Source organism: Typopeltis vanoorti, chromosome 3 (assembly GCF_054136105.1).
Source record: "Typopeltis vanoorti isolate ZY-2024b chromosome 3, IOZ_Tvanoo_1.0, whole genome shotgun sequence".
NCBI lineage: Eukaryota > Metazoa > Arthropoda > Arachnida > Uropygi > Thelyphonidae > Typopeltis > Typopeltis vanoorti.
In genome coordinates, this window is record NC_143551.1 from 99635239 (window position 1) to 99659762 (window position 24524).

A 24524-nucleotide genomic window follows, 5' to 3' on the forward strand; every position below is an offset into this window, starting at 1 on the left:
TTTGCCAAGTCTAAGAAAATTGCAGTATATGCCTTTCCCTCATCTAATGTTCTTGTAACTTTATTATAAAAGGCTAGCATATTGCTAAAACAAGAGCATCCTTTCACAAATCCATGTTGATTCTCACAGATAACATTACCCTCATCTGCCCAATGCTGTATACGGTCCCTCACTACTTTCTCCAAGATCTTAACAACTACTGATGACACACAGACTGGCCTATAATTAGACACTTCCAGTCTGTTACCACCCTTATGCAATGGCACTATCTTACCTTCCTTCCATTCCCTAGGCACCTTTGCCAAAGCCAGACTTTCATTGAAAAGCCACGTTAAAGGCACTGTCAATTCCCTAGCACATTCTCTCAAAACTCGTGGTGAAATACCATCCAGTCCCACAGCTTTACTGACATCCAGAGTTTTCAGTATCTGAAACACACTCTCCTCCTGTACCTCTAAACCTTGAACCTGCCCTATCCCTCTAGCATTAAAACTGACTCCTCCAGGATGAAATACTCCAATAAAGTGGTCATTGAACAATTCCATTATGTCCTCTGCATCAGTCACTCTATTCCCATTTTTATCCCACAAACAATATCATTCTTCCACAGTCATTTCTCCTCCTACTGGCCACATAGCTAAAAAATTCCCTAGGATTTTCTTTGGATCTTAGGGCCAATCTCCTCTCATATTCCAGTTTCGTTTTCCTTACCACACTATTCACTCTTCTGGACTGTGTCTTATATTCCTCATGCATCTCTTCACCTGTCTCCTTATCTCTTCCATAGCCTCTCTTTCACATGCAATTCCTGTTTAATATTGTTTGTCATCCACTTTACTCCAAATTGCGTCCTCTTCTTCGCTCGTGGTATACAACTTACCATTGCTGATAACAAATATTCTTTCACAATTTCCCACGCACTAGTGATATCCCGGCCTTCCAATTCCTGCCTCCATGAAACTTCCCGAAGTTGACGTCTAAGACTATTATAATCACCTGCCTTATAATTCCACATAAGTTCCCGTCTCTTTGATACTCCTGCATGTCTATTCATTTTCCAAGTCAACACCATATGGTCACTCTCTCCAACTGGTGGGAGAGACGTCAACTCAGTTATTATCAACTCTTCTGATGCTATAACCAAATCCAAAACTTTTGAACCTCTTGTTCCCTCTGTTACATGTTGCCTAAGACATTTGTCCCTCAAGAATTCTAGAAATTCCATTCCCCTATTGCTACATGCATCTTCCTCTCTCCAATTTATACTACTGAAGTTAAAATCTCCCATAACAATCATTCTTCTTGCACTTGCCAAACTTAGCTGTCTAAACATCTCCTGGTCCCCATCCTCTGTGCTCCTGGATCTGTAGCAACACCCCACTAAATATCCTGTCTTGCCTACCTCCACCTCACACCATACGCTCACAAAATCATTTGTCTCACTTCCTTCCAAATTCTCCACTCTTAGAAGACATAGGTCATCACTTATCATAAGCAGTACCCCACCAGCACGCTTTCCTCTCCTATCCTGACGAAAAATGCTATACCCAGTGACTTCTATTCCTGTTGTTATATCCCCTTTTGTCAACCACGTCTCAGTGATCGCAATAATTTTAAGGTTACACGGTGATTAGCACTCATATTTGTAAATTTAGGGACACAAAAACACACGTGTTGCACAGATTATTTTATTAATTACTAATAAAATAAAACTTGACATTTTATTCCAAATTCCAAAAAGCACCAACAATTAACCTTATGGTTATCTGGCCCTTGAGGGCATCTTGTTAGGACATTAGTTCTTTTTTTCAGTTATAATTTGATTTGTTTCTACAACTATCTGGGTGTAGATGATAATGGTAGTTGTACTTCCAGATCTCGCATCTCCTCCACCTCTGTCATAAACATGCCATCATGTTATGACGGAGGTGGAGGTATCATAGACTGATTAGGAGGTGGAGGGGATGCGAGATCTAGGTGTGATGATAAGTTTTAAAAGAGGTATACCGTGAGTAGACATAACGATACAAAATTAATAATGGAAAAAACTCACGTACAAAGATTATTTAATAGTATAATTTTCACCTGTGTGTCACTGGCATCTTCAGTTCATTAAGCTCAAATTAAACAATAACTGACAATTCCAAAAAAGCACCACCTAATTAGCCAAATAAAGCACCAACCTATCTTACACCAGCTACTTAGGTGGCGCTTTTTGGAATTGTCAGTTATTGTTTAATTTGAGCTTAATGTACTGAAGATGCCTGTGACACACAGGTGAAAATTATACTATTAAATAATCTTTGTACATGAATTTTTTCCGTTATTAATTTTGTAGGTGTGATGATAGTGGACAGAGACTTGAAGTTTAGGAGTCACGTTCAGGATTTCAGGATAAGGGTTGATAGTGGACTAAAGTACCAAGGGCAGACTGCAAGTGCTGAGAATTATTGCTACACATATTATTGCTGCTATGATAAGTATATTGGCAGGTAGGGGGTAAGGAGGTAGTGATGTCTCTGTATAAGACATTGGTCAGATAATCCATGGACTGTTGTACTCAAATTCAGTCACCTAGTTTTCATTATGATATGGAAACACTACAGGATTCAGAGACAAATGATCAAAGTAATGTCAAGCAGTGGCGGCCTGTACATAAGCACTGCGACACTGCAGCACCCCCAAGGAAATAATGAAAAATTTTAATTTTCTTTGTGTTTATAAATAATAACAATGCTTACAACATTATATAAATGCAATACAACATGTTAAAGGTTACAGCCTATGTTTCGACAGTGACTGAATAGTTAATAATTGGAATTGTTCAATTAACGCTTTAGATTACGAAACAAATACACTGCGATCTACTGCAGTGTTGATATTATCACGTTCAACCAATTGCAGTCAGACTCACCGATAATTGCTTGCAATTGCACGTTACAAGTCATTCCGACACTGCTAGTTTGAGCAGTGTATCGTATGCTTGCAGGCGTTATTTCTGTGAGATATGAAACTTTTATTATTGGTGCGTGTTCGTGGTGAGGGTGAACTATTTTTTGCAAATCTTATTTTATTCTGTTAAAATAACATATAATTATTTATTTATTATAGATACAAGGCTGAATTATGACGAGTGTCACTGTTGAAAATATGAAAAGAATTATATTTTTCAATTATCGTTACACGAAACAAATACACTGCGATCTAACGCAGTGCCAGAATTATTGCATTTGGGTCAATATAGCCATCTCGCCGATATTCGTTTGCGCTTCTGATTGCACGTTACAAGCCATTCCGACACTGCCTGTTTGGGCTTTGTATCATATGCTTGCGCATTATTTTTGTGAGATACGAAACTTTTATTATTGGTGTTTGTTCGTGGTGAGGGTGAATTTTTTTTAATATGTAAATTTATTTTTAAATAAATTAGTTACTGATTAGGAAAAAAAATTTTTTTTTTCATTTTAATTTTTTTTATTTTGTATATGCAGCACCCCCACTTAAAATTTTTACCAGCCGCCACTGATGTCAAGACTCTGGAATGTTGGTTATGCAAAGCAGGTGAGGGAATATATTGCTGAGCTCAGTGGATAGGAGGGAAAAAGAAGCGAGATGATAGAGACCTTCAAGTTAGTGAAGACATTTTATCAGATGAACACAGAAGAGATTATACAAATAATGGAAGGTGAGATGGTAAGAATGGGAGGCTATTCCAAGAAGCTATATAAAGAATTTATGAAGGATATGGGGAGTAGATTTTTTACATGGACAATAGTGGATAAGTGGAATTCATTGTGAATGTGAGTATAGATGATTTCATGGTTCAATATGATAGGCATGATGAGCTTGCTGACTCTATGATAGTTACTGTAATAATAATAATATCACAACAGATTATAGCAATGATGAGGAGGACTTTAACATATAGAAACAAAATAGTTATGATGATTCCTTTGTATAAGGGAATAATTCCCTTGATAAGAACACGAATATGCATATCTGGTCATTCCGCATTCCTGGTTTTCAAAGGGATGAAAAGATTTACTAAGTCAGTGTTGGATCTTTGGAATCCAGGATATGAAGACAGATTGAGGAAATGCAATTTGCAGAGCCTTGTGAATAGAAAAGAAGAGGGGATATGATTGAAAAATATGAATTGGTGGGGATTTTTTACTAAATTAATTATTATTATTACATGACACCTCCAGGGAGTCCAAAGAGGGAGGATACCTACTCTACAACTCTCTGTCTCCATCACTCAATCCACCAACTACGACAAACTGCAACTACACCAACGCTATCTACCACCCACCACCACTAGTATTTTCACAGACAATCGCAAACATCCATGCCCACGGTAGGGTTCAAATCACAGCCTTTTGGTTGAAGAGTAGGCAGTCTAACCACTCAGCCAACCAGGCCGGCATGTGGAGGAGATTTTTCATACAGCAGAGGGAGATGAGGGTAGAACAAGATTCCCTCCATGGAAACTGTATAAGGAGGGAGTGAGATTCTTTGAATGGAAAGTAAACTGGTGAGTACAGAATCTGTAAAAAAATTTACCACACACTTTGAAGATCTTTTTGTGTGACAGTGTTGACCTCCCATGATGGTCTTTTGACTCTTGGAGGTCCAATGTTAATAATATTAATAATAATAATAATAATTATTATTATTATTATATTTACTTTTAGCTAATAGTTTTAAACTAGTATCATAAAATTGTCCTTGCTTATTTAAATTTATATAAATTCTTAACTAAATTGGATAACTGTTGTAACAAATATGGCATAAAAATCAGTAATAATAAGACCAAAACTATGAAAATAGTTAGGAATGTAGAAAACTTCAGCTACATTCTGAATGGAGAATCTATAGAACAAGTAAAACATTTCAGCTATTTAGGCATAATTTTTAGTGAAGATTTAAAATTAAATATAGAAATAGACAACAGAATTAGCAAAGCTGGTGGCCAGTCAACTAAATAAATTTATATGGAATAAGTGAGAAATTAGCCAGAACATAAACTAAGCAATATACAAGACATAAGCAGTATACAAGACAGTGTTCAAGGCAGTTTTAACTTATAGATCTGAGAGTTGGATTAGAAGTAAAACATTTGATCAAAGATTGAAGACCACAGGTATGAGAGTAGCCTGAAAAAAATCAGGAGAGTAGACAGATGGCATCAATGGCAGAATCATATTAAAAATGAAGATATTAGGAAGGAACTTGACGAAATTCAGGATTAACTCTGTGAGCAGAGCTGATCTCAGGTGGTATGATCACTTAAACAGAATGGGAGAGGAAAGATTAGCAAAGCAGGTGTTTGATGCCAAGATGGCAGGGAAAATACACAGAGGAAGATGATGATGCAAAGTGGATTAATGCAGTTACAACCAAAATATAAGCTCTGACAATGTTGGAGTCTTGGCGACATCACACAAATTATTGATAGGAAGTCAGTAACCATGTAAACTTTTCATGTAGTACCATCAGATGGCACCACATTCTACATTTTGAGTTACTGATATGATGTTACAAAACATCATATCAAATGCCTGATATGCACACCTTTAGAGTGCATATCAGGAATTTGATTATGATGACATAAAATTTATTGTTAAAAGGTTTGCATATGGTGGCAGTGTTAACAACTATTTTTTTTTTTTTTTGGTTTCATGTGTATACAAAAAGTCATGCATCATTCTGAAAGCGATCACATACTTAAAAAAATAACTTTCTTATATCTAATTGTATGTAATAGTCAAGATTTAATTAATTTTAATGAACATTAAAAGCTATTTTTTATTTGACTAATGCTTTCTATACAAAAATACAATCAAAATGATGCCAAGTGGCAGCCCTGACTTCTTATGCAACATTCTTTTAGTTTTCTTTTTAGTTTTATAGACTTATCACTCCATCATCTCTCTCTTCATCTCAATGGTAAGTAAATTTCTTGTGGATGCCTTCTGATTAATAAAATGTAAAACAATACCTATATAATACAACAAATGGTGATAACTATAAGATTTAAGAAAATTCTATTTTAAGATTATAGACTCGAAATGAATTCTTGGATCTACATAAATCTGGAACTCTGATTTTGCTCAAATTTTGTTATATTACTCTAAATAGTGCTAAATAATTATGCTCTAAATAGTGTTATTTTACTATTATTCACAATCTTTCTGTGATATAACTTTCAACAATAGTGATGGAGAGAAATGCAAATAAGGTAAAATCACTTTAAATAATTCATTTTTTCTCTTATGCTATTCATATGACAAGAGAAATAAACATAAAAAAAATAGGATACATGAATATATATATATGAATTGCTAACATTTTTGAAAATTTTTAATTTTCAAAAATTAAAAATTTGCAATAAATGAACTTTTACACAGTTTTGGGTTGTTAGTGTAAGATTGGTAAAAATGGACATATTACCTTTTTGCAGTTAGCAATTCACACATATATATATATATATTTTTTTTCTTAGAACTTTTGCTAATGTCAAACTGACTCGCTCTTCTGGTAAACACAAAATATCGATATATAGAAAGCGCACACATACCAACAGATATCTGTATAGTCAGTCCCATCACTTCCCTCCTCATAAGCTTGGAATAATTCCCACCTTGGGACATAGAGCCCGTTCTCTTCTGGATGACCCAAATGAACTTCTTACAGAAATAAACCATCTGAAAACTTCTTTTGAAGTTAATGGATATTCCAAGAGAATCATTGAAAGATTTCTTCTTAATCCTCCTAGACATCACTCAGAAGAAACAAATAGATTCAAATGCAATATATCTATTCCATATATATGTGTGTGTGTGTGTGTGTGTGTGTGTGTGTGTGTGTGTGTGTGTGTGTGTGTGTGTGTGAGACAGAGAATAAAATATAGAAAAATATAATATATTGTGCATTTGGTTCTTATAGTTACATTCCTCAATTTGTTTGTCAGTACACTCTATTAACCACATACAAACCTACCAAAAGTTATGTCACATCTAACTTTGAAAGGAAAATGGATGCAATATGTAAATTTTATGGCCTATAAAACAGACAGAGGTTTGTTCAGAGGTCATTTTAATCTGGTATGCTTGAATGCACAGAAAGAGTTAACAGTGCTTCAAAGGAAAATATATGTCATTTGTGAAAAATGTGTTTGTTTTGTGCAACAAAACAAAAAAAGAATAATAATGAACTTCAACACGTATATTTGAAGGGGATAAATTAACTGTGGAAAGGGTACAAAGGCGAATAACAAAGATGGTGTCGGGACTGTACAATGCTAGTTATCAGGATTGGCTGAGGGAATGTGGACTGCAGAGTTTGGTGGATAGAAGAAGGAGGGGGTGATATGATTGAGACTTTTAAACCGTTGAGAGGTGGTTACAGGGTTGACACTGGGGAGTTCTTTCGCTTGTTTGAACAGTGGGAAGGAGTCATGACAAGGAGCCATCCCTGGAAGGTACGAAAGGAAACTGTGAGAAAGAGGGTGAGGAGTGGTTGAACCATGGAATGCATTGCCTGATGGAGTGGTGAGAGCAAGAACGGTCAATGCATTTAAGGAGTGGTATGATAGATTTTGTGTTTCCTAGGAGGGACCTCCCTCGATGAATCTTGATAGACTTGTGTTTCTTAGAAAGAACCTCCCACGATGAGTCTTTTGACTCCATGGAGGCCTGAATAATAATAATAATATCATCATCATCATCATCATGCATATCAAGGATTTAGGCCTAGCATGGCCTGTTCCAGCCTTAGAAGTCATCGTCGAATCATTTAAGAGGACGTCCTGGTTTTCTTTTTCCTAATGACTTGTACTCTAAGGCTTGTTTTGGCAATCTTTCTGTTTTCATTCTTTGAACGTGTTCCATCCATTTATGTTTATATTTTTTAATTTTTTCTATTACTGGTTCTTGGTTTAATTCTTTCATAATTTCTTCATTTCTTTTGTGATTAAATAGGGTATACTTTGCAGTTTTTCTCATAAACTTCATTTCTGCTGTTTTTAGTCTTTGTCTTTTTATTTTATTGTCCAGATTTCGCTTCCATACATTAAGACTGGTAGGGCTAATGTATTGTATACTTTTAGTCTGGTTTGTTTTTGGTAGGTTTGGTTTAAATATAGAGTTAATTACACCTGTTATTTTTAAATGTTTTGCAATTTTTATGTTTATATCTTTTTCATTTTCATATGTGATCATGTATCCTAGGTAGTTAAATGAATTCACCTGTTCTAAGATCTTGTTATCTATTACTATTTTAGTTCTTGCTGGATCTTGTCATTTAAAGGCCATAGTTTTTGATTTTTCTGTTGATATTATCATACCATAATCTTTAGCTATCTTATTTAGATCTAAAATAGCTTTCTGTAAGTTATTTACAGAATTTGTAATTATTATTTGGTTGTCAGCAAAGAGGAGAGTGTTTAAGTTTACTATAGGAGAAAGTTTAATTCCTTGATGTAAATTTTTATTCCATTTTATTATTATTTCATTTAAGTAGATATTAAAAAGAGTTGCTAAGAGGGGACATCCCTGTCTGACCCCTTGGTTTATCTCTATCGTGTATGATAGCTCGTGATTTAATCTTATTTATATTTGATTATTTTCATATATACTTGTGATAGCTTTTAGAATATTATTTGGTATTTGTCTTTCTTTTAATATGTTAAATAATATATTTCTTTTAACTTTGTCAAATGCTTTTTCAAAGTCAATAAATGCAATATGTGTTTCTAAATTGCATTCTCTTCTTTCCTCTATTAATTTTAGGCAAAAGGCCAGTTCTATACATGACTGTCCTTTTCTAAATCCATTCTGTACTTCTAAAATAAAGTTTTCAGAATATTTCATTAGTTTGTTATATAAGATTCTGCTATATATTTTGTAACAGGAATTTAGTATACTGATACCTCTATAGTTTTTAGGGTCATCTCTATTACCTTTTTTAAAGATAGGAATCACAATTGCTTTTTTCCATTCTATTGGGGGGATACCAGTTGAATAAATTTTATTTAAAAATAATAAGAGTCTTTCTTTGAATCTTGTTCCTGCATTTTTATATAGTTCTGAACCTAGCTTATCTTCTCCAGGTGATTTTCCGTTTCTTGTTTCTTTCAGGCTGATTTCTAATTCTTCTTTAGTTATTTCCTTTTCATTTTTGTTAATTGTTTGCCAATTGTTTGTTTGTCCACAATTCTGTGTAGTAATTTAGAAATTCTTCTAATTTCAATTCGGTGTTTAATTTTATGTTTTCTTTGGTATCTGCTTAAGTGTTTCAAAATCTTATATACATTGGGTCTTATTTTATATAAATCATGTTCTAAATTAGAAACAAATTTGTTCCATAATTCTCTGTCTTTCTCTGACTTCTCTTTTAGCTATGGCTCTTATTCTTTTATATTCTGTTTCACCTTCTAATCTTTTACTGCTTAACCATTTGTGGTAGTCTTCTTTTTTCTTTTTGATTATTTCTTTGATTGTACATCCCAGATCTTCAGTTGTTTCCCTTTCATTGAATTTTTTGATCTTTCCTAAGCTTTCATTTGCTGCTGCTTTTAGTATCGTTTTTATATTAAGCCATTCTGTTTCTATTTCTTCATTTTGTTTTATTTTATCTAGATATTGGTTAATTCTTTGTTCATATAGACATTGTACATTTGTGTCATTCAATAGTCTAGTTTTATAAACAAATGTTTCAAATGTTCTTTCTGTTCTTGTTACTTGTAGCCATTTAGGTGGTAATCTTAATTTTATTTTAACAAGGAAGTGGTCACTGCTTATTTCATATCTTCTGTGAACTCTAACATCTAGTAAAAATTTTGATGTCTTTTCATTTAATATAAAGTAATCTAATATTGATTTCCATCTTCTTGCTACCCAAGTATATTTATGTTTGTCTTTATGTTTATAGAAGGAATTCATTATTTTTAGGTTATTATAAACTACAAAGTCAATCAATTTTTTACCATTCCTGTTTAAAGTATGTTCTCGATGTATTCCTGTATTATTATTAATTTTTGTGTTTCCAATTCTTGCATTTAAGTCTCCTGCTAAAATTATGTAATCATTTTTATTTATTTTATTATATATGTTTTGTAGCTGATTATAAAAAATCAATATTATTCTGTTCTCTTCCTTCTTCTGGGGCATATAAACCAATTATTGTAGCTTCTATCTATTTTTATTCTAGCTTCTATTATTCTTTCATTCCATAATTTATAATGTTTTAACTGTTTTGAAAGGGAATTATGAATCCAAATCATGACTCCTGCTTGTGCCCTTTGGTCTCTGTCGACTCCACTGAATATCACATTAAAATTTTTGGTTCTCAATAATATATCATTGTAGTTATTCAGTACTGTTTTTTTTACCCCATACTGCCATAAGACCCTAGAATTTAACAGTAATTGGTTTATATGCCCCAGAAGATGGAAGAGAACAGGATAATATCGATTTTTAAAATCAGCTACAAAACATATATAATAAAATAAATAAAAATGATTACGTAATTTTAGCAGGAGACTTAAATGCAAGAATTGGAAACATGAAAATTGACCGTCGGAATCGAACACGTAACGGTGGAAGACAAAACGAAGCTAAGTTACTGTATTTAGTTATATTTCATTTTATTTAATTATATTTAGTACTTAAATGTTCTGATGTTTTTACTTTTTTTCCCTCTTATTTATTAATTGAATAATTATTAAAGATTACGATTCTGCAGTAAGGAATGATGGTGGATTCAGCAGCAGTCGCAAGTGTCATAACGCCAAGTCCTCCACCATTTAAGAACTCAATTATTAGCAATATCATAAGGGACTTTGTGGCATGCAGTACTTGTGGCATGTATGCGTCTCGGGAATTACATATGTGGCTTGTTAAAGAGAGTGGAGAGCGTATGTGCGCAAAATGCAGGCAGTTGGAGGAAATAAGTACATTAGATATATCGATATCCGACTTTGTTGCTCCAGGAACAGGGAATGAATGTAGGAAGACAAGTAGTGTGATAGGAGAGAATGAGAAAATAATAGTTGATAGTGTGGAAGGTGTGAGTGACTGTGAAAGTTTAGGAGATGGTTTTGTTTGGGAGAGTGAATTTAGATTAAGAGTGACTGACCTGCAGAGGGAGATAGATGAGTTGAAAGAGGAGGTGGAATGTCTTGTGAATGAGAGCAGAAGTATGAAAGATAAGATTAGGAGAATGGAAGAGATAAATGCAAGGTGAATCAGAGTAGGGGAGAGAGAGAATTTAGGGAGTATGAGTGAGAGGTATGGGGGTGCTAGAAGAGGAGAGAATGGAAACAGTAGAAGAGAGGGAATGAGAGAGAGGTATGGGAATGCTAGCAGACAAGAGGATGGAAACAGTAGTCGGAGAGACAGAATGAGAGAGGGATATGGAAGTGCTAGAAGTGGAGAAAATGGAAACAGTAGGAGAGAGGGAATGAGAGAGATGTATGGGAGTGCTAGAAGAGGATAGAATGGAAACAGTAGAAGAGAGAGGTATGGGAATGAAAGAAGAGGAGAGAATGGAAACAATAGGAGCGAGGGAATGGTAAGAGGTATAATGTATGGCGACTCAATGATCCATGGTGTTCAAGATAGGATGCGTGAGGAGTGTTTGCCAGGAGGAACAATAGAAAGGGTGGCTGTGGCAATTAACAGAGGTGAAAGGGTGGATGAGATGATTGTGATGGTAGGAACGAATGACTTGAGTGGTAATGTAAGTCGGGCAACGAGAGATACGAGATTTTTGCTTGAGACTGTACGGAAGAAGATAGAGAGAGGAAAAACAGTGTGCATGTTGCCTAGGTATGATAATGATGAGCTGAGCAGAAGAGCGGTGATATTGAATGGCATAATAGCAAGAATGTGTGACAAGAGAGGACTGGTATATGTGGATGCCTGGAGTGCGTTTGAAGAAAGAGAGGAATTGTATGTGAGAGACCGTTTACATTTGAATGAGGAAGGACGTAGGCATCTGGAGAGATTGCTGTTCTGAACGAGTCAGTGTGTCCCAGGGAGGATGATAGCAGGGGTGGCCTCTTGTGGGAATGGATACTTGGGAGAAGGGAGACAATGTGAGGTAACACTGAGCCCAGTGGAGTCTAGAAGGGATAATGCTGGGTATAGAAACAATGGCATTTATATGCTTTATACTAATGCCAGGAGTATCCTGAATAAGGGAGAGGAATTGGTGGCGCAGATAGCATCAGCCTTGCCAAAAATTATTGCGATCACTGAGACGTGGTTGACAGAAGGGGATATAACTACAGGAATTGAAGTCGCTGGGTATAGCATTTTTCATCAGGATAGGAGGGGAAAGCGTGGTGGTGGGGTACTGCTTATGATAAGTGATGACCTATGTCCTCTAAGAGTGGAGAATTTGGAAGGAAGTGGGACAAATGATTTTGAGAGCGTATGGTGTGAGGTAGAGGTAGATATGACAGGATATTTAGTGGGGTGTTGCTACAGACCCAGGAGCACAGAGGATGGGGACCAGGAGATGTTTAGACAGCTAAGTTTGGCAAGCGCAAGAAGAATGATTGTTATGGGAGATTTTAACTTTAGTAGTATAAATTGGAGAGAGGAAGATGCATGTAGCAATAGGGGAATGGAATTTCTAGAATTCTTGAGGGACAAAGGTCTTAGGCAACATGTAACAGAGGGAACAAGAGGTTCAAAAGTTTTGGATTTGGTTATAGCATCAGAAGAGTTGATAATAACTGAGTTGATGTCTCTCCCACCAGTTGGAGACAGAGTGACCATATGGTGTTGACTTGGAAAATGAATAGACATGCAAGAGTATCAAAGAGACAAGAACTTATGTGGAATTATAAGGCAGGTGATTATAATAGTCTTAGACATCAACTTCGGGAAGTTTCATGGAGGCAGGAATTGGAAGGCCGGGATATCACTAGTGTGTGGGAAATTGTGAAAGAATATTTGTTAGCAGCAATGGTAAGTTGTATACCACGAGTGAAGGAGGACGCAATTTGGAGTAAAGTGGATGACAAACAATATTAAACAGGAATTGCATGCGAAAAAGAGGCTATGGAAGAGATATAAGGAGACAGGTGAAAAGAAGATGCATGAAGAATATAAGACACAGGCCAGAAGAGTGACTAGTGTGGTAAGGAAAGCGAAACTGGAATATGAGAGGAGATTGGCCCTAAGATCCAAAGAAAATCCTAGGAAATTTTTTAGCTATGTGGCCAGTAGGAGGAGAAATGACTGTGGAAGAATGATATTATTGGATAAAAATGGGAATAGAGTGACTGATGCAGAGGACATAGTGGAATTGTTCAATGACCACTTTATTGGAGTATTTCATCCTAGAGGAGTCAGTTTTAATGCTAGAGGGATAGAACTGGTTCGAGGTCTGGAGGTACAGGAGGAGAGTGTGTTTCAGATACTGAGTACTCTGGATGTCAGTAAAGCTGTAGGACTGGATGGTATTTCCCCACGAGTTTTGAGAGAATGTTCTAGGAAATTGACAGTACCTTTAACGTGGCTTTTCAATGAAAGTCTGGCTTTGGCAAAGGTGCCCAGGGAATGGAAGGAAGGTAAGATAGTGCCATTGCATAAGGGTGGTAACAGACTGGAAGTGTCTAATTATAGGCCAGTCTGTGTGTCATCAGTAGTTGTTAAGATCTTGGAGAAAGTAGTGAGGGACCGTATACAGCATTGGGCAGATGAGGGTAATGTTATCTGTGAGAATCAACATGGATTTGTGAAAGGACGCTCTTGTTTTAGCAATATGCTAGCCTTTTATAATAAAGTTTCAAGAACATTAGATGAGGGAAAGGCATATACTGCAATTTTCTTAGACTTGGCGAAGGCATTTGACAGGGTGCCACATAATAAGCTGATATTTTAGTTGCAGCACATGGGTCTGGATGTCAGATTGGTCAACTGGATTCAGGATTGGCTGTCTGATAGGTATCAGAGAGTTGTGTATGGTGGAGCAGTTTCCAGGAGGCAGAGGGTTACAAGTGGGGTCCCACAGGGCTCAGTACTAGGACCTATATTGTTTAACCTTTATATCAATGACATAGCCAGTGGATTGCAGGGGGGTATTCAGTTGTTTGCAGATGATGCGAAGCTGGGAAGGATTATTAGTAATAGTGCAGATGTGGTAGCCCTGCAAGAGGATTTAAATAAGCTAGATAGATGGGCAAATGAATGGGGGTGTCAGTTTAATGCAGCAAAATGTAAGGTCTTGAGGTTTGGGAAACATCGATGGGATGCTGCATACTCTATGGGAGGAGTTATACTGGAGGAAGTAGGGGAGACAAGAGATCTGGGGTTGATGATTGATAGAAACCTGAAGTTTAGGGGACATATTGCAAAGGTGGTGAAGGTAACACAGAGGATTGCTGCTATTATGAGAAGGACACTGACCTGCAGAGATAAGAGGGTTATCATTCCGTTGTATAAGTCTCTGATCAGACCACACTTGGATTATTGTTCTCAGATTTGGTCCCCAGGATTTGAAGGGGATAAATTAACTGTGGAAAGAATACAAAGACAGATGACAAAGATGGTTTCAGGACTGTACGAGGATAGTTATGAGGATCGGCTGAGAGAATGTGGACTGCAGAGTTTGGTGGATAGAAGAAGGAGAGGTGATATGATTGAGACTTTTAAACTGTTGAGAGGTGGTTACAGGGTTGACACTGGGAAGTTCTTTCGCTTGGTTGAACAGCGGGAAGGAGTGATAACAAGAGGCCATTCCCTGGAAGTTAAGAAAGGAAACTGTGAGCAAGAGGGTAAGGAGTGGTTTCTTTGTGTCGAGGGTGGTTGAGCCGTGGAATGCATTGCCTGATGGAGTGGTGGGAGCGAGAACGGTCAGTGAGTTTAAAGAGTGGTATGATAGACTTTGTGTTTCTCAGGGGGGGGGACCTCCCCTCGATGAGTCTTGACAGACTTTATGTCTTAGGAAGGACCTCCCTCAATGAGTCTTTTGACTCCTTGGAGGCCTAAATAATAATAATAATAATAATAATAATAAAATCAGTTTATAGGCAGATTTAAGAGCTGGTAATACAAAAGTATATTTTAATTTGCACAATACGTATGCTCTGTGGGTTCTGCAACCTTGCATGTAAAATTAACGAGTATAAAAAAAGTATATACATCATATATATATATTTATTTATTTATTTGCTAGCCTGGTTGGCCATATGGTTAGTGTATCTGTTCTCTGACCAGCAGACTATAAGTTTGTATCATGGTTATTTCTGATTGCTGGCCTGATTTGCCAAGTGGTTAGCGTGTCCACTCTCCAGCCAAAAGGCTGTGAATTTGAATCCCTCTGTGGGCACGGATGTTTGTGATTGTCTGTGGTGGTGGACAGTAGATGGTGTTGGTGTAGATAATGCAGTTGGTAGATGATGGGTGGATGAGGTTGACTGGTAGAGACGGAGAGTTGTAAAGTAGGTGCCCCTCCCTCGATGAGTCTTTGGACTCCCTGGAGGTGTCAAATAATAATAATAATAATAATTGTCTTTAGTTGGAAGATGAATTTCAAACTAAAGTGGGACAAAAGTAAGACTTTGTTCCATTTATTGGAAACCTGAAGTGGCTTGAAAAAGATCTGTTTGGTATCCACAACAGGATTTCTGGATTATAAAAAAATAAATAAAAATAACAAAAAATATAAAATTAATGAAACAACTCCAGCGACACCTTTCATTCTCCAAAGGGAGTAGGCAAGGCCTACTCCCTTTGGAGAATGAAATTTATCCCTAATCCATTTTTGGCAATCACAGATAGCTGGTCCAAGGCTTTCAATAATTTTAAAGAAACATCTGAGGAAAAGAGCACAGTCAACAACTAATGCCATCTCATTGTCCCTAACACTATATATTATTGCCCGAAAGAGTGTGAGTTATGTGGTTGATTTTCTTGAGTTGTGGGATTAAAAACTCAATTTTCTAATAGAAAATAAATTCTGACTGCAAATGCCACATATCAACTCACTTGGGAATAAGTCAAAGAAAGGCTTAGAAGTTCCTCTGGTTAGTGATTAGAATCAGACTTATAATGGTCTTTCTTTCGGTGGTCTAGCACTATGTATGCATATGCAATTTCTGCAGGCAATAAATGGAAAAGGTCTACAAGGCTGCAATTATGCTTCAGTCCATATCCAGATCATATCCAGACCACTAGATGGTGGTAGTTAGTTGTCTGCTATACTCTTTTCCCTAGTTACTAATTAAGAATCATTGATAAACTTAGGTCAGATAGCTGTGATGGTTAAGGGTCGAGATTGCTTTCTCCTCTCCCCAGTTTTCAAAAGTTAGGGCTCAACAGTGTTTGGGGAATAAAAGGCATTAGTAGTTTTATTCATTTTATAGCTTTTTTTTATCCTGTTCTAGAGGCCAAACACAAAACATTTCAAGTCATTTCAGACCTCCACTAAACAAGACAATGAATAAAACGAAAAAAAAAATCCCTAGTGCACTAAGGTACTAATGTATTAGAAATTTCCTTACATAGGTTGGGAGTTCTAAAAAAAAAATATATATATATATATATATATATTGTGTGCATGCGCATACACACACACACTGTTTGGAAAGAACTGAACAGACACTCCCATGGACAAGATGCATCGTGCCATGAAATGAAGTGCATGTTTGTAGCCAGCATAAATTGATAAATTGGAGGAATATGATACTCCCAAGTCAGTGCAATTGCGCAACCATGTGAAATGGCTGAGAGAAGGGAACCGATGGAGTTTGAAAGAGGCATTGTGATAGGATGCCATGTTGTAGGCCTATCTTTTTGGCAAATTATTGACAAATTGGGCCATCTCAGGTCAACAATCAGTAATTGACATGTGACACCAAGGAGGTTTGATGATAATAATTTAATTTCTACAGAGTAGATCAACTCCTTGAAATGTGTTGAGATATAGATATATTTGCCATCTTAACATGGGAAAAAGGAAGATTTTCTTTTTTCTTTTTTTTTTTTGTTAATGGTAATTCCATCCACTAAAGGTTAGAGATGCATACCACAATTGGTAGAAAGGATGGGTTAGATAATTTTGGAACTCTGCATATTTTTTATGCCACTTGTGAACTCCAGTAAGCAAGTTGGTAGTGAAAATCACTGAATGGAGAAAATTGTATGCCATCTAAAAATACCACAGTTAGATTTAAATCCAGACCTTTGATAATAAACTAATTGCTTTATCTGCTTAGACACCAGGCTAGCAAATTACTGTCTGTAAATGCGTAAACTTGTATCTGAGGATCATTTCACTTAGCCTTAACCTCTATAATACCTAATGGCCTATATTTGTGCTTGTGTTTGGATGGGGGGGGGGATTTTGCATTATAAAATATTGTTGGTAAAAAGAGATATTGATGTTCTAATAAGCAATAAGAACATTGAGGGTCTCCACGGAGTCAGGTGACTCATGGAGGAGGACCATCTTAAAAGACAACACAAAATCTATCATACCATTCTTTAAACCTGTTCACCATAATAAATAGCATCCAGACTTAGGCATTGGATGTTATTCCTAACTTATTTTTAAAAAATTACAACACCAAAACAAAACACTGAATTATAGAAGGATGTAAGAAAAATAACTAACACTGGGTTTGGGTCGTATAGTTATTTAATTAAACCTACTAGTTCACCACATATGCTAGTGGCTTTATCTGGGTTAGGAAGAACAAACAAATATATAATAAGATATATATAATATATAATAAGAGATAAATATGAATCATTGCTTAACTAAAAACCGAATATGCAGGAACCATTACACAAAAATGGAGCATGGAAGCTGGCACGTTACAGATCTTTGTTACAATTTGCATTGTTTCAATTGTTCATTGTTGCATGTAAACAGGGCCGGCCTTCTCTATAAAGGGGCCCAGGTGCAGAAACCTTTTGGGGCCCTAAAATATTTTTCAAAGGTAAAAATTAAAGGATTCGAAATAAATGTATTGTAAAACCTCTTACTGCAAATGATTTTGGCACAGGAAAACAAAAAAAAAAAACACATTCGAAATATAATACGTTTCCGCAAATGTGTACCGACTGTGCCCACTCAATCGTGGGGCCCGGGTGCATTGCGCCATTGCACCCCCGAGATGGCCGGCCCTGCATGTAAACCTTAGAGTAAAATAATGTAATATTATTTTACTCTGAGGATGCTGGTTTGAAATCCAGCAAAATATAGTTAATATACATCCTTTTATAATTTAGTGTTTTGTTTTGTGATACCATTAAAATAAGTTATGGATTGGTGTCAGTATATTCACCACCCTATCAGGCGAAGCATTAGACCAACCACCTTCCATGCAAAAAAGCCACTTCTCACTCTCTTACTCACCACTTCCTTTAGCAACTTCCAGGGATGGCCTCTCATCCTTGTTCCTTCTGCTTGTTCTATTATATGAAATATCTCCTTATCATCAATCCTGTAAATCCTCTATGAGTCTAAGGACTCCTTGGAGTTGCCTATAATAATAATAATAATAATAATAATAATAATAATAATACCTCTCAACAGTTTAAATGTCTCAATCATGTCACTGCTCCACTTCATCTTCTGTCCATATAACCAACACTGTACAGCCCTACTAAGATTTTTGTTATCTGCCTCTGTATCCATTCCAAGGTTACTTCATCCTTTTCAAATCTTGGTGACCAGATTTGACCACAGTAATCCAGATGTGGCCTGATCATTGCTTTATGCAATAGAATCATCACTCTTTTATCTCATCTGTATTTGAGAGCCGGGATGAAAAATGAAAGCATTACAAATGAAAATTTAATACTATCAAAGAACAGATGACATCATTGGCAGAATCATATCTTTTATTCCCCATAGGGAGTAGGCAAGGCTGTTTTAGCCCTGTCTAACTTTTGGAGACTGAGGAGCAGTCATTCTCCACTGTTAGCCAATCAGAGATAGCTCAGCAAAGACTATCATTAATTTTAAATGGCATCCGTTGAAGAGAGGCAGACAAGTGCTGCTACCTCACTTCCCCTAACCCTAATGAAATATATTATTGTATGAAATAGGGTTGATTATACAGCTGATTTTCTTGAAGAGATTAGAAAGAAACTTTACATTGCTGATATTCAAGGATGTGTGAACAGAGCTAATCTATTCCTTTTCATCAAAACAGCATAGGAAAGGAAAGGAAAGGTTAGCGAAGCAGGAGTTTGATATCATACTCCTACCATTCTCTCTGCAAAAAAGTGACTTCTTGCTCTCTTACTACTCTTTTTTGCAACTTCAACCTTTCCTGGAAGTTGCAAAAGGTAATCGTTCTTCCTTTTATTTACCGTGTAGTGAAAAATTTTGAGGGATTTCTTTTAGTCTGCTTGGCTAATATTCTCTCATAATCTGATTTTGCCTCTCTCATCAGGCTCATTATCCTTCTTTGTGTTTTGTATTGCTCATGAGCTTGCTGATCACCTTTCTCCTTACATATCCTCCACCATATTTTCTTTGTTTAGCTCATGCTTAATGATGCTACTCATCCATTTAACTCCCACTTGAATTATTCTCCTAACCTTATGTATGCAGTCTGATAATGATTCCCTTAAACATCCCTTGATCATTTTCCCTACACTAGCCATCCTTCCCTTCCAGTTTCTTATGCCATGGCATAGTGCTACTCCAAGCTGCCTACTGATTCTATCATAATCACCAACACTGTTGTTCCGCATATACCCTTCTTTATTCAAAGTTCCACATGCTTGGGCTACCTTCCAGGTCATCACTGTATGATCACTTTCACAAATCAGAAGTGAAGTGATTACCTTGATTATGGACATTATTTTCTGATGCTCTAACCAGATCTAACTCTCTCAAATCCTGGATCCTTTTTTATCACATGCTGTTTTAAGCAAATATCTCTCAATAGCTTATAAGGAGAGTCTTTGCATGGAGAATAGCTAATGCAAAAATGGTGAATGAATTGAAGGCACAGTGAACTTTATACTTGTGTGATAGCAGAAACTTCCCATGTGAATCTTTTGACTCCATGGAAGTCTAATGTTAATAATGAATAAATCCACTATGTTTGATCCTTGTGTTTTTTCTGCCACATGATAAATTCTTGTTTCTAAATTGAATATTGAGTCAGTATGTATTTTATTTTGCTTATTGGGTTGAAATCTTAAAATATACTATAACAAAAGGCAGTATGTAGAGTTGGGGATTGCATCTTTCAGTAATAATAGTATGTGCTGAAAGTAGTTGTGCTGAAGTTAGACTAACTCCTAAGGCACTGGTGCATGTTAAAACATTACCATTCCTTTAAAATGTTTGGCTCAGGGGTCTCATGGACAAGTAACTCAGCTTCATAAAACCTGATTGATGTTCTTATAGGGCAATTTATGCCAATATGCCCAGTCTTCTGTGTCTGTCAGTTATGTGAATTCTCAACCTGATTTGCCTGATTTATGAGAAGAAAAATTCTGCCCCCCCCCTGCATGAGACCAGCTAATTCACATTCATTTAAAAAGACCTGATAAGACTGAATTTGAGTTAGAACTAGGTCTTTCCATCCAAAGGGCATTTATTGAGCACAGAGGCTCTTCACAACGTGTCTCTCATAAGTATAAAGCAGTCTTTTGGTTGCTTTAGCTGGAGGTAAAATGAATCTCATATTTGATTAATAACTTATGTATTTGTCTTTTTATCAGGTAAATTTAATCAGTTTAATCTGCCTCCATGGCACAATTCTAAGAAACAATGGAACATTGAGTCCTTCAATTGGGAAGAGCTGAGTTCAATTCTCATTATGACAAGAAATCTTTATTTGGGCTTTTCAGTTGAAGATGAGGTAGCCACTCTCATACAGAGGCAGCAGGTTTTTCCTCCTGGAAACTTGGTTTTTCCCATCCCTCATACAGGCAAATCAGTCATGAGAATACATGCAATTTACAGAAAAAAAATACTATTGGTGGTAGTAGTGGTAGATGGTGTTGTGTGTTGATGATAGTAGTGTTGTATATAGTGGAGTGCCCTCTCACGATGAGTTGGACTTCATAGGGGGGGGGTGTCATGTAATAATAGCAATAACAATAATCTCCTGTATAATCAGAGCTTTATACTAAACTTTAGATACCAATGTTATAACTTTTCATCATCAATGTCAAACTGCCACTGATTGATAGGTCTTGAGTTTCTGTTATGATCATTTTATTTTTCTTGCAGTCCTCCTTACAAAAGGTCGAAGACTTATAGTATGCTGGCACTGTATGTGGAAACAATTCTGTTTCTAATTTCAGGTGTCCATTGTCTTTCCAGTAGCGCACCCAGAGGGGGGGGGGGCAAGGGGCCCAGGCACTCCCCAAAGAAAAGGAAAAAACACTAGAAAAATTTCCAAAAATCTTTTCCTAATTAAAATTCATTTTTTTTATTTATGTTGTGTGCTACTTATGAATTAGTGATCACTGCAGATGCTCAGTTATAGGTCGTATGCGATGTGTAGTGTGTATTCGCAAAACGTCTACTCAACTCGCCCCCCCAAAGGTTAAATCCTGAGCGCTCGGCCCCCTCCAAGATTAAATCCTGAGTGCGCCACTGTGTCTTTCTACTTTTCTCTTGGAGGACTAGCAGTGTCTTCTCAGAAATTCAGATATCTTGATGACATTTAATACTCCACACTTTTGTGTATCTATTAATTTCTCTTTCTGGCTCTGATGGTAACAGCACATTATTATTATTATTATCCACTCCTTGAACCCACTGACTGTTCCCGCTCCAACCACTCTCTCTCAGGCAATGCATTCCAAGGTTCAACCACCCTCCACACAAAGAAACCACTCCTCACCCTCTTGTGCACAGCCTCCTTTCGTAACTTCCAGGGATGGCCCCTTGTCATTGCTCCTTCCCACCGTTCCACCAAGTGAAAAAATTTCTTTTCATTATTTAATTAATGACTGTTATCATTACAGTGGTAATAATGGGCAGCAGCTAAGTAGGAGAGAGAGAGAGAGAGAGAGAGAGAGAGATTAGCAATAGTCAGATACTGAGTAGTTGAGTAGCCGGATATCATATGAGTTACTACCGGAAAATAACAAATTTGAAAATGCAAATAAAGTTTGCATTTCGAATGAATAAATCATTTAATGAATAAATGGATCTACATTTTTCTCAGAAATGTTATAGAAAAAACTTCAAAAAAAAATATTGTCTTCTAGAGTAATGTTTCCCAAACTTTCAGTACTTGCATACCTCTTTAAAAATTTTAGTGACCCTTGCTTACTTCTTTCATAGACAAAGGCAGTTTGGGAGAAGTTATAATAATATTTCTTTCAAACACAAATAATTATAAAGGTATTTATTTTTTAACATTTGTGTTATAATAAATTACAAATGTGAAATATATTTTAAAGTTATTAAATGCATTTTTATTTATATGAATCAAACATACATACAGTAGAAACAAAAATGTAAAATTTAAATTTTCAATAACAAAAAAAAAATGAATGAATGAATGGACAAATGAAATTATTGGTGAGATATGACCATATGGTTCAAAATATTTGAATTTAAGCTTTTAATGCACACAGTTTGATCCAAGTTGTTGAAAAGTGATCATGCCATCAACTAGAAGCAGCCCTTATGGAGACCAATCAATATATTCCAAGACACATTTTCTTTAAAACTTCCTTTAGATTTTTTTTAGTTATTGAAAAATTAATGATAGAATAGACCTACACCACTTATCTGTGAAAATGTGGTGACACACACACACACACACACACACACATACATATAAGGTAATCAAAATTTAAAAAAAAAAACAACCTTGTATCCTCTAAAAACTTTTGATGTACCCCTGGAGACATGCTTTGGGAAACACTGTTCTAGAGAGAGAGAGAGGGATCACATTATTTTTTGTTAAGGAAATACAGCATAATTTATCAATGCATAAATCATATATTAAATAAATAAATTCTGTTACTGTGAAAGTTTGAGTATACTGAAAACAAATCAACCGTACATATGATACATTTTCCTTTAAAAACAATCATAAAAGATAAATCATACTTGCATTATCATTTCAGAGTAAGTAAAAAAAAAAAAAAAAAGGATTTGCAAGAGTTCTTTAAAATATTTACATATCAAAGAAAGAAAGAAAAATTATTTCTTTAAATTAAAAAATTTAGAGAATGATGTGTCTTCAACACCCCATGGAGATGCCCATGCTTTAATAATAGTAATTGAAGAACTGCTTTAATTTAGGTTTATACAATGCAAATAATTAATTAATAGTAGCACTTCAAGAGAAAAAGTAAGTATTGAGTGTGCCTATTGTGTTTATCATAATATTGTTGACATCAGAACATAATATGCATCTTATGAATGTATGCAGCAAATAACAGAGTTCCAGTAATTGTTTTTTTCATTTTCAGTTTTTCTAGATAGTTTCTTTCAAGAAGGAAACTTTGAATAATTTTTAATTTAGAAAAAAGGATAATATTTTTATATTTGTGAGAGTGCAGTAATTAAACAAGTAATTAACAAATTATTAGTCACAAATGTTAAAAAACTAGTTATCACTATTTGTTTAATCAGTAATATTCAAGGGCCATCTATAGGCCATTAATATTTTTAATTTTTTAGTTTAATTTACTACTCATTTTCTAGGGTGGTATGTACGTCTTCCAAGTTTTTGACTATTATTCGGCCAGCGGCATGACTCTGCTGTGGTTCTGTGTCTTTGAGTGTGGAGCTGTGGCCTGGGTGTATGGTACGTAATGTACTCTGACAAGTCCTTTACCCCCTTCTCTCTATTTCTGAAAACTTCTGAAAAATCCATTCTAACACCACAGAACCTGGCAGTCTCACCCTGCTGGAAAGATATTATGTGTGTCTAGTGTAGTTATACTTCTATATGAACATCTCATATTAACTTCCGCATTAATTTTCCATAAGCAAATCAGTAGCAGATCTGACATGGCTAGCGAGGAGGGGAGGAGACATGTACATAGATTCCAGTTAACTTTTAATGTACTTCGTGTATGCCTTTTTTTTTTTTTTTTTTTTTTTTTTTTTTTTGTTATAAGCTCTAGTAAACAGATATGGTTTTTGTGGTCTTTGCTGCCAGACACACCAGTTTTGAAATTTTTTATTTAGATAATAATAATGTATGTATAATATGGCACAAAGATCACTCTTTTCGTTTATTTTTGGACAGAAATAACCCTAAATGGTGTGTACAATCAAGTAAATTTTTTTTTCCCATTAATGCAAGAAGAGAAGGAGTAGAACTAGCAAATTGCTGAGTAAAGAGGATATTGGGGAGGAAAATTAAATTAGCACTTCATTGACTTGGTATGCATAATGACACCTAGATCTAATGAAAAATCATTGAGTAGTATTTAATAGTGGGACAGAAAACATTTAAGAATGAATATGTAAGACTTTTTTTTTTTTGAAGAATACCACAGTATGTTTCTCTGTTGTTCATTTTTTTCTTCCTGTCCTCTTATGCAGAAGGAATATAC

At 35.7% G+C, this 24524-nt stretch overlaps 1 protein-coding gene across 1 annotated transcript in view; it reads left to right on the forward strand.

Moving 5' to 3' along the window:
• The window catches only part of LOC150108414 (sodium- and chloride-dependent taurine transporter-like), a 197300-nt gene that overhangs the window by 150980 nt on the left and 21796 nt on the right, over positions 1-24524 (forward strand). Inside the window, exon 10 of the mRNA XM_090390462.1 lies at positions 23665-23767. Coding sequence (XP_090246588.1) covers positions 23665-23767 — 103 coding nt within the window. The remainder of the gene's footprint in view (positions 1-23664; positions 23768-24524) is intronic.